This window comes from Lampris incognitus, chromosome 8 (assembly GCF_029633865.1).
Source record: "Lampris incognitus isolate fLamInc1 chromosome 8, fLamInc1.hap2, whole genome shotgun sequence".
Classification (NCBI taxonomy): Eukaryota; Metazoa; Chordata; class Actinopteri; order Lampriformes; family Lampridae; genus Lampris; species Lampris incognitus.
In genome coordinates, this window is record NC_079218.1 from 42,392,328 (window position 1) to 42,407,570 (window position 15,243).

At 48.6% G+C, this 15,243-nt stretch overlaps 1 protein-coding gene across 1 annotated transcript in view; it reads left to right on the top strand.

The window, feature by feature from the left end:
- The window catches only part of LOC130116394 (transcription factor COE1-like), a 76,666-nt gene that overhangs the window by 56,841 nt on the left and 4,582 nt on the right, over positions 1-15,243 (top strand). Inside the window, 5 exon segments of the mRNA XM_056284310.1 lie at positions 9,882-9,947; positions 10,129-10,291; positions 11,275-11,457; positions 12,961-13,158; positions 13,854-13,922. Coding sequence (XP_056140285.1) covers positions 9,882-9,947; positions 10,129-10,291; positions 11,275-11,457; positions 12,961-13,158; positions 13,854-13,921 — 678 coding nt within the window. The 3' untranslated portion in view covers position 13,922.

Consider the following 15,243-nt stretch of genomic DNA (forward strand, 5'->3'; position numbering starts at 1 on the left):
TTGGAAGTGTTTCTGATGGGTCCACTTGCTTTTCTGGGTTCTCGGTTTCGCTAAAAACATGATTCACACGAGCTAACTTTAACTCTGTTGAACTGGTGCAAAAGCATCCGTTTTACAATGCCAATGATAAGTGACCAGTTAGGATGTCATATAAAAAATGTGAAATGTTGGCCACTCAGCTGGAAATGTGCAGTCAATACAAGGCCTCCTTCCAATTACAGACTTAGGACAACAATCCTGAGTTGTCACACAACATTGCTTCGCATCTGGGACCATGTGTCCTTGTTTTATTTGGTTTTTCTTGCAAGGATTATTTTATTTTCTTTCTTTCTTTTTTACTTTAGCCTCTTCATGCATAATGTGTGTTGTTATAACCTCCTGTGGGTTTGAGTCTAACCTCTCTATGAACTGTGTATCATAGCCCCATTTGGAGGGCGGGGCCTCTGGTTCCTCCTCCGGATCAGACTGTTTATTTGTTTATCAGCTGGCATGTTCCGACCGCTATAACAGATGTAAACAATCAGACCCAAACGATGAGCTCTGCGTAGAGACAAAGACTTGTGTGCCCCCCCCCCCCCCCCGTCTGTCCGGGCGAGTTTCAGGGTTCGATCCTGCGCGCACATATGTGTGCACGTGCTCGTGCCCGTGAGCTCAACGAGGAGGCCCGGTTCAACTTTGAACTTCGCTTACTGGGTGGTGCGGGGTGGTGACCTTGCAAGCAGCTGTTGCGATTGGCTGTCGTCCAGGCTGTTGTCACCGCGGTGACATCTTCAAAGACCCCGCAGCATGCCGGGAGGAGGGATGGTGTGATGTTGTCATCGCTGCAGAGCCGACTCCCCGGCTCCTGCCCATGTGCTAACAATTGCACTTACTGTACGCTGCCGCGGCGGGAACGCTGTTCAATACGTCTGCGTGAGTGCAGTGTCTCCGCGGGAATCGATCGGCAGACGGCGGACGCATTGCTGCCTTCCGTTTTACAGTCTGACGGTGCGACAGTGGTTGGCCAGCTCCTCCTGCGTGGGCTCATAATGAGGCGCTCGCTCCCTTTTGCAGGTTAAGTGAGTGAAAAGCTGAAGGGAGCGTTCAGACCTCGAGTGCTCCGACTCTTTGCTTCTTGGCAGCTTGTGGGGGGGGGGGGGGCTCAGAAAGACCTCCCAGTTCTTTGTACATCCCCAGCGCGGCTTGAGACTTTAGGTATCGGAATATAATGGGTTGTCAAAAAAAAAGAAAGAAGCACCATATGAAGGATATGTTATGTAGTGGCTGATTTCTTTATCATCCCCTTTACAGATGACTCACGTTCTTGGGGGACGTTCGTTCGGCTTGTGCACAGAATGTAAAATTCAATAATCATCTGATTTAATGAAGGTCCTGCAGAGGAACCAAGCCGCCCCGCAGATATTTGACTCACCTCAGGGTGATGGTATGATCCTGGGCCTCTGATATTCTGCATTGCATTTCAGGAAATTAGCTGATGTTGTAATCCAGTTCGGTGTCTGGTGAGTGTAATTAGTGCCGTGGCCTGCCTGGCACAGGAAGTGACATGTTGGGCGTCACAAGTGGCGTTAGTTGGACCTTTTCGCTGAGTCAGAGCGGAGCAGATATGGCTGGCCGGCTTTATAAAACCACACGCCGCTTATACACTAATACACTAGTATCCTCATGCCGAGGTCGCTGGTCGAACCCCAGTGTTGTATATTACAGATGCACGACTGGCGACGACCCCAGGTGGAGCGCCGGTAGCAGTGATGTGTGTCTTCGTCAGTGGCTTTGGATAAAAGTGTCTGCTGACAATGGAAATGAAATAGAATTAATAACAAATAAATGCAAACTAACTTGCACACAAAAAAATGTTTAAATCAGAAGAGGACACAATGTCTACTTTGTTGCTGCAGGACGTGCAGTGCTTCCTGCCACAGTAAGGGTAGGGGGGCATTTACCTCCCCATTCAGAAATCAGACGATCGGCAGCTTTAACTAAGCAGTGGAAGTAGTTCGTGGATACACATATTCTCAGATGAAACACGCTGAAAAACATGACTGGTGACTATACTACACATTCTGGCACACACACACACACACACACACACACACACACGCACACAGACACACACACATACAGCCATGGCGGCTCGCTGTATTCCACTGACTCTGCAGGTTCTCTGTTTTAACACCATGTGCCATGAAAGTGTGTTGTCTGTGTGTGTGTGTGTGCTAGTAAGTCTTTTTTGTGTGTGTGTGACTGTGTGCGTTTGTGTGCCTGTGCTCACAGTGATAGGTAATTCATCATGTTGTGGCCTCTAGTGGTCGATCGAACCCTGAGACTTTATTACTACTGCTCATCAACAGGGTCATAGCAAGTGTGTGTGTGTGTGTGTGTGTGTGTGTGTGTGTGTGTGTGTGTGTGTGTGTGTGTGTGTGTGTGTGTGTGTGTGTGTGTGTGTGTGTTTAATCTGTGTTTATTTTGATGTTAGGGGCATGTGTGAGAAGGCTGCGTGATTTTCTGCTTTGTGTGCGTGTGTGTGTGTGTGTGTGTGTGTGTGTGTGTGTGTGTGTGTGTGTGTGTGTGTGTGTGTGTGTGTGTGTGTGTGTGTGTGTGTGTGTGTGTGGAGATTTGGGCAGATGATGGAATACTGGGTGTGTTGGAAGGCATCACACACATACCCTCTACTACACACAGTTGTGTGCATGTGTGTTGTGTACTATTGATCAGGTCCTTTATTGAGGTAACGAGAGTGTCACTGACACTAGATGCACAAAAAGAGAATAACAAAGAGAGAAACAGAATCCGTTATGAAGAAAAAGAGACAGACAGACACACTGACAGACAGAACGATACAGACAGATAAACTGGTTAACAAAGTCAGATGGGCAGACAGGCAGACAGACAGAGAGACAAACAGATAGACAGGCAGGCACAGACAGACAGAACGATACAGACAGATAAACGGGTTGACAAAGTCAGATGGATAGACAGACAAACAGTGAGACAGACAAACAGACAGAGGGACAAACAGACACACACACAGAAAGACAGACAGAGAGACACACAGACAGACTGGCAGACAAGACAGACTGGCACACAGACAGACAGAGAGACACACAGACAGAGACAGAGGGACAAACAGACACACACACACACACACACACACACACACACACACACACACACACACACACACACACACACACACACACACACACACACACACACACACACACACACACACACACACACAGAAAGACAGTCAGACAGACAGAGAGACAGAGACAGACAGATACACAGACTGGCAGACAGACAGACAGAGAGACAAACAGACAGACAGGCAGGCACAGACAGACAGAATGATACAGACAGATAAACGGGTTGACAAAGTCAGATGGATAGACAGACAAACAGTGAGACAGACAAACAGAGACAGAGGGACAAACAGACACACACACACACACAGAAAGACAGACAGAGAGACACACAGACAGACTGGCAGACAAGACAGACTGGCACACAGACAAACAGAGAGACACACAGACAGACACACACACACACTCACACACAGAGAGAAAGACAGACAGACAGACAGACAGACAGACAGACAGACAGACAGACAGACAGACAGACAGACAGAGACAGAGACAGACAGATACACAGACTGGCAGACAAGACAGACTGGCACACAGACAGACAGACTGGCACACAGACAGACAGACAGACAGACAGACAGACAGAGAGACAGAGACAGACAGATACACAGACTGGCAGACAAGACAGACTGGCACACAGACAGACAGAGAGACACACAGACTGACAGACAGACAAAGAGACAGAAAGACATACAGACAGACGGGGCAGTGGAGTGTGTAAGAGGATTAACAAAGAGCAGCAGATTCTATAATTGTTCAGTGAACATTCAAAAAGAAACCGGTGGGTGCACATACGTAGCCACACACACACACACACACACACACACACACACACACACACACGCACACACACAGTTATTGGCTGGCATTCAGCTGCCGGTTTAAATCCCAGACTTTTACTCTCACATTTATACACACACACACACACACACACACACACACACACACACACACACACACACACACACACTTGTGTGCACTCATGTGCGTGCACACATTAACACACAATACTGATATTTGATTTTATTTCATGGAAAGGCTTTTACATACCACATGTTCCTCCACTGAGGAGCATCAGGGAGGACCTGGACCACCAGCCCCTCGCCACATACACAGCGTGGGCTTAAGAGCAAGGAACACGTACGGTCCAACGGCCTACCCAGTGGTATCGTTTAGGTCCAACGGCCTGCCCGGTGGTATCGTTTAGGAGTTTTTAGGAGTTCTTAGTAAATCAAATATCTGTTATTGTGAGCGTAGACATTATAAAGCACAGATAAAATGCACAATCAAGGAAGGGCTCCATCCACCCTCCTGACTTGAGTCCCCACCGCCACACACACACACCTTCACAGTAAAAGCACCCCCCCCCCCAGGACATGGGTTGGAGTGTCTCAGGTGATGAGCAGCAGTTGTGCTCGGTTTTGCTCCATGACCAATATGTCAGAAACATATTGAATATAATTTAAAGAAGCCATCATATGGAAGAACTGTAGACCCAAACATCACACCGTCTACTGTACTGGACCAGTACTGGACCAAAGCGGGCCTTAAGATCAAGCTTTTTTACACAAATTATGTGAAGTTGCATGGAAATCGACGACCATATTAGATGGGGTGATTTCCCGTGGTGACTCGTTAGGCTAACGCTGCGGTGTTGTCTCATCCTGATGACAATCATGTGTCAACCTGAGGTCATACCACCGTGAGTAATGCTGCTGAAGCACAGATGAGGACGAACGAACATTTACACATCTGCACCCTGGAGACAGAACTGGAGATGCGTCCTGTCTCTGTTCAGGCATCCATGTCTCTCTCTCTCTCTCTCTCTCTCTCTCTCTCTCTCTCTCTCTCTCTCTCTCTCTCTCTCTCTCTCTCTCTCTCTCTCTCTCTCTCTCTCTCTCTCTCACTTGCGCTCTCTCGCTCTTTCTCTCTCTCTCTCTCTCTCTCTCTCTCTCACTTGTGCTCTCTCACTCTCTCTCGCTCTCTCTCGCTCTCTCTCTCGCTGTCTGTCTCGCTCTCCTTCTCTCTCTCTCTCTCTCTCGCTTGCGCTCTCTTGCTCGTGCTCTCCCGCTGTCTCTCGCTGTCTCCCGCTGTCTCTCGCTGTCTCTCGCTCTCCTCTCTCTCTCCCTCTCTCGCTCTCTCTCAATTCAATTCAATTCAATTCAATATGTGCTTTATTGGCATGACATACGTTTGTGTACATATTGCCAAAGCATGTAAAACACCAACAACACAACACAACAATGATTATAATAATAACAGCAACAACAACAATGATTATGATATCAAACAACAACAGTAGCAATAGCTCTCTCTTTCTCTCTCTCTGTCTTTCTCTTGCTCTCTCTTTCCTTCTCTCTCTCTCGCTTTCTCTCTCTCCTCTCTTGCTCTCTCTCTCTCTCTTCCATTTAATTACCTCCCATTTTCTCCCTTTCTTATATATATATAAATATGTGTGTGTGTGTGTGTGCTTGCTTGCTCATGCCGGTGTGTGCGTATGCTTGTATACATGCAGGTGGGTGAGAGTGTGTCCACTTTCCTCCCAGTGGATGTGCTGAGCAGAGTATGACTTCATCCCTGTAAGAGGTGTGACCCTGCATGTACAGCATGCCTAATGGGACATTAGAAGCAGATCAAGAGGCTAATGCAGCAGCAGCGGGGAGGAATAAGTCATACATGTGTCATGTATGTGCTGGCCTGGCACACGCGTGCTACACACACATCTGACCCGAGAGTTACTGGGCTCAGCACCTCCTGGGCCTAATGCAATGCAACAATACATCTGTGAGTGTGCAGGCCTGCAGATGCATGCGTGTACATGCGCTTGTGTGTGTGTGTGTGTGTGTGTGTGTGTGTGTGTGTGTTGTGTGTGTGTGTGTGTGTGTGCGTAATGTGAAGTTATCACATTAGGTCTATAACTCAAAACAGTAAAAGCACCTAGTCACCTCCTCTGACTAATTTTCTACAGTACTACGCCCTCTTACCGTCTGCCTTTCTGTCTGTGTATTTGTCTGACAAGTACACTTTACCAGCCCCTCCCTCTCTCTGTCCGATATTCTGTCCATCTGCCTTATTTCCCGTAAGTGTCCATGTCTCTCTGTCTGCACATCTATCCAGCATGAAGTTCTGGCTCTGGACTGTGTCAGTGTGTTTCCACATTTGAAATAGCGCCAAAATTGGAAATATAAGAAAGTAAATAATGAAATGATATTGGATGACAGTCATTATTAGCTTGTACTTTTGGGGAGGTAAGTTCAGTATCATGCAGCACCGCCACACTGCGGCTGCCCGCTGCTCCTAAATAGCTAGGATGGCTCAAATGCAGAGGACTAATTTCTCAACGGGAATCAATATAGTAACTTAACTCAAATTTAACTTAAACTTAACTTGACTTAAACTTAGCTGGGCTTGACTTGACTTGACTTAACTTAACGTTGACTTAACTTAGACTTAACTTAAACTTAACTTGACTTAGCTTGAATTGACTTAACTTAAATTTAGTTTAACTTAACTTTGCCTTAACTTAGACATAACTTAACTTAAACGTATCTTAATTTAACTTTTACTTAACTTAGACCTAACTTAATTTATACTTAACTTCAACTTAACTTGACTTATCTTGACTTGACTTAACTGAGCTCGACTTGACTTGACTTACCTTAAACTTAGCTTAACTTAACTTTGCCTTAACTTAACTTAACTCAAAACTTATCTTGACTTATCTTGACTTGACTTAAACTTAGATTAACTTAACTTTGACAACTTAGACTCAACTTAACGTAAACTTAAATATGACTTAACTTAATTTAACTTTAAATTAACTTAACTTTGACTTAACTTGACTTAACGAGTACAGATTGACTTTGTCTACAGGCGCACAGGAAAGACGCCACCCCCTGAACCAATCCATGAGTGATACCGCACAGGCGGTTTCTTTCACACATTATTTTGCAGTTCTCTCCTTTGTCAGTTATATTTTTATGTACATCTGGGGGGTTTTGTTTTGTATGTGAATGATGCCAAAAGTATCAACAGCACCCTAGTTCCCCGACAAATCCCCCTCGCAGACTAACGAGCAGATAAACTGACAGAAGAAACACTCTTACTTAGACATGCAGCCGTAAAAGAGATTAATCAGGTGATGTGAGCGGTGGTGCATCTCAATATGAATAATGAGGATGTGCAGTTTTGTGTTGTCCTGACCCCAGCAGTTACATGAGGCCTGTAGGGATGCACAGTATTAGCAGGAGCTTACAGAGCTGGCAGTGATGCTGTTACCAGAGGATCATCTTCCCTTCCTGTTTATCTGCCACTGCCTTACTGGAACTGCAGTAATACGCAAGATCACGTTACACTGTGTGTGTGTGGGTGTTTGTGTATGTATGTGTGTGTGTGTGTGTGTGTGTGTGTGTGTGTGTGTGTGTGTGTGTGTGTGTGTGTGTGTGTGTTGAACGTTTGCAAACTGGCAGGAGATCATTCTGAAGCGGGCAGCAGACGTCACAGAAGCTCTCGTTCCTCTAGGCCACACCCAGATCTCAGGCTCCACCCACGTGTGTGTGTGTGTGTGTGTGTGTGTGTGTGTGTGTGTGTGTGTGTGTGTGTGTGTGTGTGTGTGTGTGTGTGTGTGTGTGTGTGTGTGTGTGTTGAACGTTTGCAAACTGGCAGGAGATCATTCTGAAGCGGGCAGCAGACGTCACAGAAGCTCTCGTTCCTCTAGGCCACACCCAGATCTCAGGCTCCACCCACGTGTGTGTGTGTGTGTGTGTGTGTGTGTGTGTGTTTGTTTTTGTGAACAACATATTAAGAAGAGGTTAACAGAGTGCCACTCTGGCCATAATAAGGTGTAATAGAGGGAATTTAGCACCACAGACAGGAACACTAAAGCTGCTGACTAGCTCTATGACCTCCTCTTACACACAGACAGACACACACACACACACACACACACACACACACACACACACATTCACAGAGGCAATATGTTGCTCCAGACACAAAATCAAAGCAGTGCTTCCTTTTGGCAATTCTGTGTTTGTGTATCTGTGTGCATTTGTGTGTCTGTCTGTACTTGTGTGTGTGGGTGTGTGTGCATGTGCACGTGCATGTGTGTGTGTGTGTGTGTGTGTGTGTCACACAGTGGCGGTTAATAGTGGGGAGCGCAGAGTAATTTTCCGTCTGTCTCTGAGCGACCTCACGCTGTGGATATGACAACACATTAACTGTTAAACAAGAATCCTTACACCTCTGGGTGGGCAGAGACAGAGAGACAGAGACAGAGAGAGAAGAAAGAGTGAGAGTGAGAGTGAGAGAGAGAGAGAGAGAGAGAGAGAGAGAGAGAGAGAGAGAGAGAGAGAGAGAGAGAGAGAGAGAGAGAGAGAGAGAGAGAGAGAGAGAGAGAAGGAGCGAGAGCAAGAGAGAGAAGAGAGAGTGAGCGAGAGAGAGAAACAGAGACAGAGAGAGAAGAGAGAGTGAGCGAGAGAGAGAGAGAGAGAGGCAGAAACAGAGAGAGAGAGAGAGAGTGAGACAGACACTGAGAGAGAGACAGAGAAACAGAGAGAGAGTGCGACAGACACTGAGAGAGAGACCGAGAGAGAGAGGAAGAAACAGAGCGAGAGAGAGACAGAGAAACAGACAGAGAGAGAGAGAGAGAGAGAGAGAGAGAGAGAGAGAGAGAGAGAGAGAGAGAGAGAGAGAGAGAGAGGCAGAAACAGAGAGAGAGGCAGAAAGAGTAGCAATAGCAAACTTGAACAGAGAGGAGAGGCAAAGAAGAATGAAAGGGGAGGAAAAAGGGAAAGAGGAGAGGAGTAGAGAGGAAGAAGAGACATGGAGAACAGAGACATGAGAGGGACGGATAACAGAGCACGAGGGGAAAGAAAAAAGCAAGAGCTGGGTAGCAGTGCATTAAAAGAGGGTGATGGGAGAGAGAGAAAGGGGGTGAGGTTAGGGGGTCGAGAGAAACATGAAAGCCAGCTCCATGTGGAGGCCCACCTAACAGAGACGGGCAACGAGAGAGACGAGATGGAGACTGCAGCGCCAGCCTCCTAAAACGTTTTCCTCCGTCGGCGTCTTTCCTCCGAGTCTTTAAGATGGCCGCTGACTGGCAGGCTGCAGCGGCTCCACGTTGGTTTGTCCTTCGGCCTTCTTTGTCCTGTTAGCTCTCTCTCTCCGTCTCCCTTCCCCTCCGATAATCGATACCGATAATCGGTCGATCCCTAATATATATATGCAGCACGGTGACGCAGTGGTTAGCGCGGTCGCCTCACAGCAAGAAGGTCCTGGGTTCGAGTCCCGGGGTAGTCCAGCCTTGGGGGTCGTCCCGGGTCGTCCTCTGTGTGGAGTTTGCAGGTTCTCCCCGTGTCTGCGTGGGTTTCCTCCCACAGTCCAAAGACGTGTAGGTCAGGTGAATCAGCCATACTAAATTGTCCATAGGTGTGTGTGTGTGTGTGTGTGTGTGTGTGTGTGTGTGTGTGTGTGTGTGTGTGTGTGTGTGTGTGTGTGTGTGTGTGTGTGTGTGTGTGTTGGCCCTATGATGCACTGGCAGCTTGTCCATGGTGTCTCCCTGCCTGTTGCCCAATGACTGCTGGGATAGGGTCCAGCATCCCCGCGACCCTGAGAGCAGGATTAGCGGTTCAGATAATGGATGGATGGATGGATGGAATATAATATATTCTCTCTCTCTCTCTCTCTCTCTCTCTCTCTCTCTCTCTCTCTCTCTCTCTCTCTCTCTCTCTCTCTCTATAGGAGGTTATTTTGAAGAGAGCAGCCGACCTGGTAGAAGCTCTATATGGGATGCCCCACAACAACCAGGTCAGAAACACACACACACACACACACACACACACACACACACACACACGTTCAGATCTAGTAAAGCAAAGTAAAGTTGCTACAAACTACTCACCGATCTTCCATTTGTGTGTGTGTGCGTGTGTGCGCCCCCGTGCGTGTGTGTGTGTGTGTGTGTGCGTGCATGTGTGCGAACCGGCAGGAGATCATTCTGAAGCGGGCGGCAGACATCGCAGAAGCTCTCTACAGCGTTCCTCGAGGCCACACCCAGCTCTCAGGCTCCACCCACACCGGCATGATGGGCGTCAACTCCTTCACTGGGCAACTGTCTGTCAACGTCTCAGAACCTTCACAGGCCAATCAGGGTAAAGGGGGGCGGGGTCATCTCAAAGACAGAGTTTTCTCTTTCTGCTCCGTTGTGTCTCCAATCTTCTCCAATGAGAACGAACGGCTCAGGCTCGTGCGGTAACACGTTTCATACAATATCTGTGACTACAAATTATAACTCGCTTACATAATCGGATGTGTTTGCATTCTCCAGCAACGAAGAACACTTGCAAAGTGCCAGTTTTACTGGTATGAGGAAAAACGTGTTTTGTTCATTTTTTGTGTGTAATTTGTTTTAGACTGGTTAATTATCTGCCCCAGTCTAATTCTGATACCTCTATATGACCCACATGATCAAACGAGACCATCGATGAGAAGATTAGATTCTCACTTCACACCCAAAAAAGGGCAATTCGTTCATTCACTCAGCTTACCTAGTAAGGGGGCAGCACGGCGGCCCAGTGGTTAGCACCGTCGCCTCACAGCAAGAAGGTCCTGGGTTCGAATCCCAGGCCGTCCCGGGTCCCTTCCGGGTGGACTCTGTATGTTCTCCTCGTGTCTGTGTGGGTTTCCTCCCGCCATCAAAAAGTATTAATCCGACTATCTGCACGTTAGGGTTAATACTCCTGTCTGTGCCCCTGAGCAAGGCAGTGGAAAGAAGAGTCCATACACACGACTGAAAAACACACACGTCAGAGGCAACGGATCAACTCATAATAAATGTTGTTGTGTAGTGACTCAAAATGCTTGCCTCTGAGTCAGATTCTCCACGAATTTTGACGAAAACTATTTACAGCAAACAGAGGGGAAACGCGGCCACGAGGAGAAATATCTTCCACACAGCCGAATTTCCAGGACACCGCCGCCACGCCCACTCGTCTGTTCGGCGGTGGTGCGACAAAGCTCCAAAACTTCTCATATAGCAAATGTAATGAGCATGCTCGGTCTCGGTCCGTTTATGTATAGAAACTTTTATCTCAGCGTCATCGTTGTACCCCCACCCCACCCCACCCCCCTCCAGGTTTTGTACGCAGCAGCAGTAGTGCATCTCCCCATGGCTATGTGCCCAGCACCACCCCTCAGCAGAACAGCTACACCTCAGTCACCAGCACGATGAACGGCTACGCTAACAGCGCTGGCATGGGCAACCTGGGCGGCTCGCCAACTTTCCTCAACGGGTCTGCAGCTAACTCGCCTTACGCTAGTGAGTACACGGTCTCGCACATGTGCCGTTGTGGGCCGAGCACAACACAAACCTGCACACACGAACTCAACACGCAAGCCTGAAATCAAGCAGAAGCAATAACAGAGATTGATGACACAGGATGTGTACTCTTGCGTGCACATAGTAGGATGAAAACACACACACACACACACACATGCATGAGGGATGAACACATTATGCAAACACATAAATGCAACACACACACACAACACACAAGTGTACTGACACACATGGACGGAAAATGTCTTAGATCTGCTGACTGGTGATTCCCCCACGGGGCTCTCTGCCTCTCTGTCTTCAAAACAACTCAACAACTCCCAACTTTCCTCCGTGTTGTCCTCCATCCTCCTCCTCCTCCCCCCCCCCCCAAACTGGCTTTCATCTGACAGCCACACCTCTGTCGCTCTCTGATGGTTAATTGCGCCCTTTTCCCACTTAGTAGGACAGAAAATGAGAGCGAGAGAGAGAGAGAATGGGAGAGTTGAGATTTTGTTTGTTGCCTGGTGGAGTTTGTTGAAGCGACGGTGCTGATGGGTGGGGTGAGCATTTCTCTTGTCAACAGCAGACTTGAGTGCTGGCTGAGGATTTTATTTCTCTGGTCGGGTTTTCATTCAAAAAAAGATTCTCGTCAAAGTTCCCCAAGACCATTTCCCTCAGAACACATGTACGGTAGTATTTTAACTGCAGCATATAATAATAATGGCTACTTCCTCTTTCTTTGCAAATGCACATTTCAAAGTGTTTTTATCATCATTAGACTACAGATACAACAGATACAGTCACTTATTTATCTTAAAAGAATTATTCTGTTAGGGTGTCCGGGTAGCGTAGCGGTCTGTTCCGTTGCCTACCGACGCGGGGATCGCCGGTTCGAGTCCCCGTGTTACCTCCAGCTTGGTCCGGCGTCCCTACAGACACAATTGGCCGTGTCTGTGGGTGGGAAGCCAAATGTGGGTATGTGTCCTAGTCGCTGCACTAGCGCCTCCTCTGGTCGGTCAGGGCAGCTGTTTGGGGGGGGGCTGGGGGGAATAGGGTGATCCCCCCCCCACACGCTATGACCCCCTGGAGAAACTCCTCGCTGTCAGGTGAAAAGAAGCGGCTGGTGACTCCACATGTATCGAAGGAGGCATGTGGTAGTCTGCAGCCCTCCCCGGATCGGCAGAGGGGGGGTGGTGCAGCGACTAGGGAATATTCGGAAGAGTGGGGTAGTTGGCCAGGTACAATTAGGGAGAAAAAAAGGGGGGGTGGGGTTATTCTGTATGAATGTGGTGCTCTACTGCATGTCGAATATACATTTATTTCAAATTTGGACCAAATCTCATGTCACGTTACCGATGAAGTAACTAACCTCTTGCTCTCCTTTACCCCCACCTCCCACCCCTCTCCACCTGGCGCCCCGATTCCTCCTCTCCGTACCTCCACTTCCCCCAAACCCTTCTCGTCTCTCTCTCTTTCTCCTACTCCATCAAACCCCTCCTCCAGTTGTCCCATCCAGCCCCACCATGGCCTCCTCCACCTCCCTCCCCTCCAACTGCTCCTCCTCCTCTGGTGTCTTCTCCTTCTCCCCGGCCAACATGGTCTCCGCGGCCGTTAAGCAAAAGTCGGCCTTCGCCCCGGTGGTCCGGCCCTCCTCCTCGCCCCCGCCCTCCTGCACCAGCGCCAACGGCAACGGGCTGCAAGGTAACTACTATCACTCGGTAGCCTCCTCCACCAGGAGGCGCGTTGGGGAGGGGAGAACAGGGGCCGGTGTGGCGTGCTTTTTCCCGGCGCGTCTGGTGAATTCAACTGATGAACAAACCTGCAGCCGATCAAGCGGCCCTGTCATGCCCCCCCTCCCCCCTCCCCACCCCCCACTGGTTTTACGGGACGAGATTGAAATCGTATTTATTAAGTCATAGTTTTTAATCATCTGTCAACCAAGGGTGGTGTAATGAGACAGACAGTCAGGTGACATGATCAAGCTCAGATATCATACAAAAAGTGTGGTGAAAAGTAACAAAAAGTTGTAAACTTGAGTGTGCTATTGTGTACTTCATGTCAGCCAAAGCCCAGGCCGGTACACCAGGCAGAATGAACAAACACTGATAGTTATTTGCAAATTGCTTTTGCAAATAATAACCCAGAATTTCTTATTATCCATGTCCTTCTTCTGCCCTTAGAATTAACAAACCCTTTCTCTCTCTCTCCCTCCCTCTCTCTCTCTCTCTCTCTCTCTCACTACTCCCCTTTCTTCCATCGCTCTACTTTCATGACTCCACTTCCTATCTCTCCATTTACTTGGCCATTCTCTTACCTTTCACCTCGCGGCTGGTATTACTATCAAACATCCTCCCCCTCTTTCTCTCTCTCCCCTCCTCTCCGCCTTGCTGCGCCAGATCAGTCGTTCGTGGACTCTAGCAAGTACTCGACAGCCAGCTCCCTACAAGGCCTGGCCTTCACCTGAAGTATGTCATTCAGCTACTCCTCTCTTTCAGCTCTCCGGCTCATGAATTGGGTATAGATACAGAAATGGATAGAGAGATGAAGATATCACGTGTCCACATCATACATCCTCAGTTTTCGGGATATCATCTCTCCGCTGCACATTCGGCCTCCCCTGTCTCTCACTGTGCACTGTTTTAACCCACTTTTCACCGCTTCGTTATCCCCTTGTGACGTCTCTCTCCCTCGCCTTCCTCCCATCTCAGCATCGTCTCCGCCGTCCTCTTCTGCCTCTCCCTCCGTAGCCCCGCCCACCTATCAGACCATTAGCTGAAGAGAAAAAGAGGAGGACAGATGTTTACCGAGCGTAAAAGACAGAATAAAAGCCCACAGAGTTGATCCCTCAGCATCACAGGCTTTGTTTGCTTCTGCATGCGCGTGTGTACTTCTGCATGCGCGTGTGTACTTCTGCATGCGCGTGTGCACTTCTGCATGCGCGTGTGCACTTCTGCATGCGCGTGTGCACTTCTGCATGCGCGTGTGCATGTGAGCAAGCCAGCCACGGACACACGTGGTGTTTTGGTGCGTGCATACATGTATGCACGAAATATGCATGCATGCATGCTGCAAAAACTCTGCCTCAAAACACACTGTGTGCACTTAATGAATGCAACTCACTTAGGCCTGACACACACACACAACCCCCCCCACACACACACACACAGTGATTATGTCAACAGTGACAGTTATTGGGCGCTCATGTCAGCTCTTAGCATCAGTATACCTTCATTAACTCGTCTGTGAGTGTGGATGATTGAGTGTGTGTGTGTGTGTGTGTGCGCGTGCAGGCTTGTGTGTATGTGTGTACTAAGCAGACACAGTGAGCGGCTCAACAGTATGTAGAGTTTAACCAAACCAGGACTAAAATGTTCTGCACTAATACTGACACGTTCATCTTTATGTTTTCTTCCTGTCAGTCGCTCTTGTCTTCCATTTTCCTGCCTTCCCTCCGGTGTGTCGCCACTCCCACGATGCTCCTCCCACTCCCCTCTGCTCCTCCCACTCCCCTCTGCCTCTTCTTGTTCATCTGCATGTCATATACACGTGTGTGTGACGAGCTGGGTGTGGCGTCTGTCGCTCACTGCCTGGCGGGTGTGTGGCTTCCAGCAGTGCGTAGGCTCTGTGTCAGTTATCCAAAAGCCAGCTCACACACCATTTGGTGGTGTGTGAGGCTGTGCTCCACTCCTCGCATGTAACCACCCCACCCACCCTCCGCTACGGTGTAACCACCCACCCACCCTCCGCTACGGTGTAACCACCCACCCACCCTCCGCTACGGTGTAA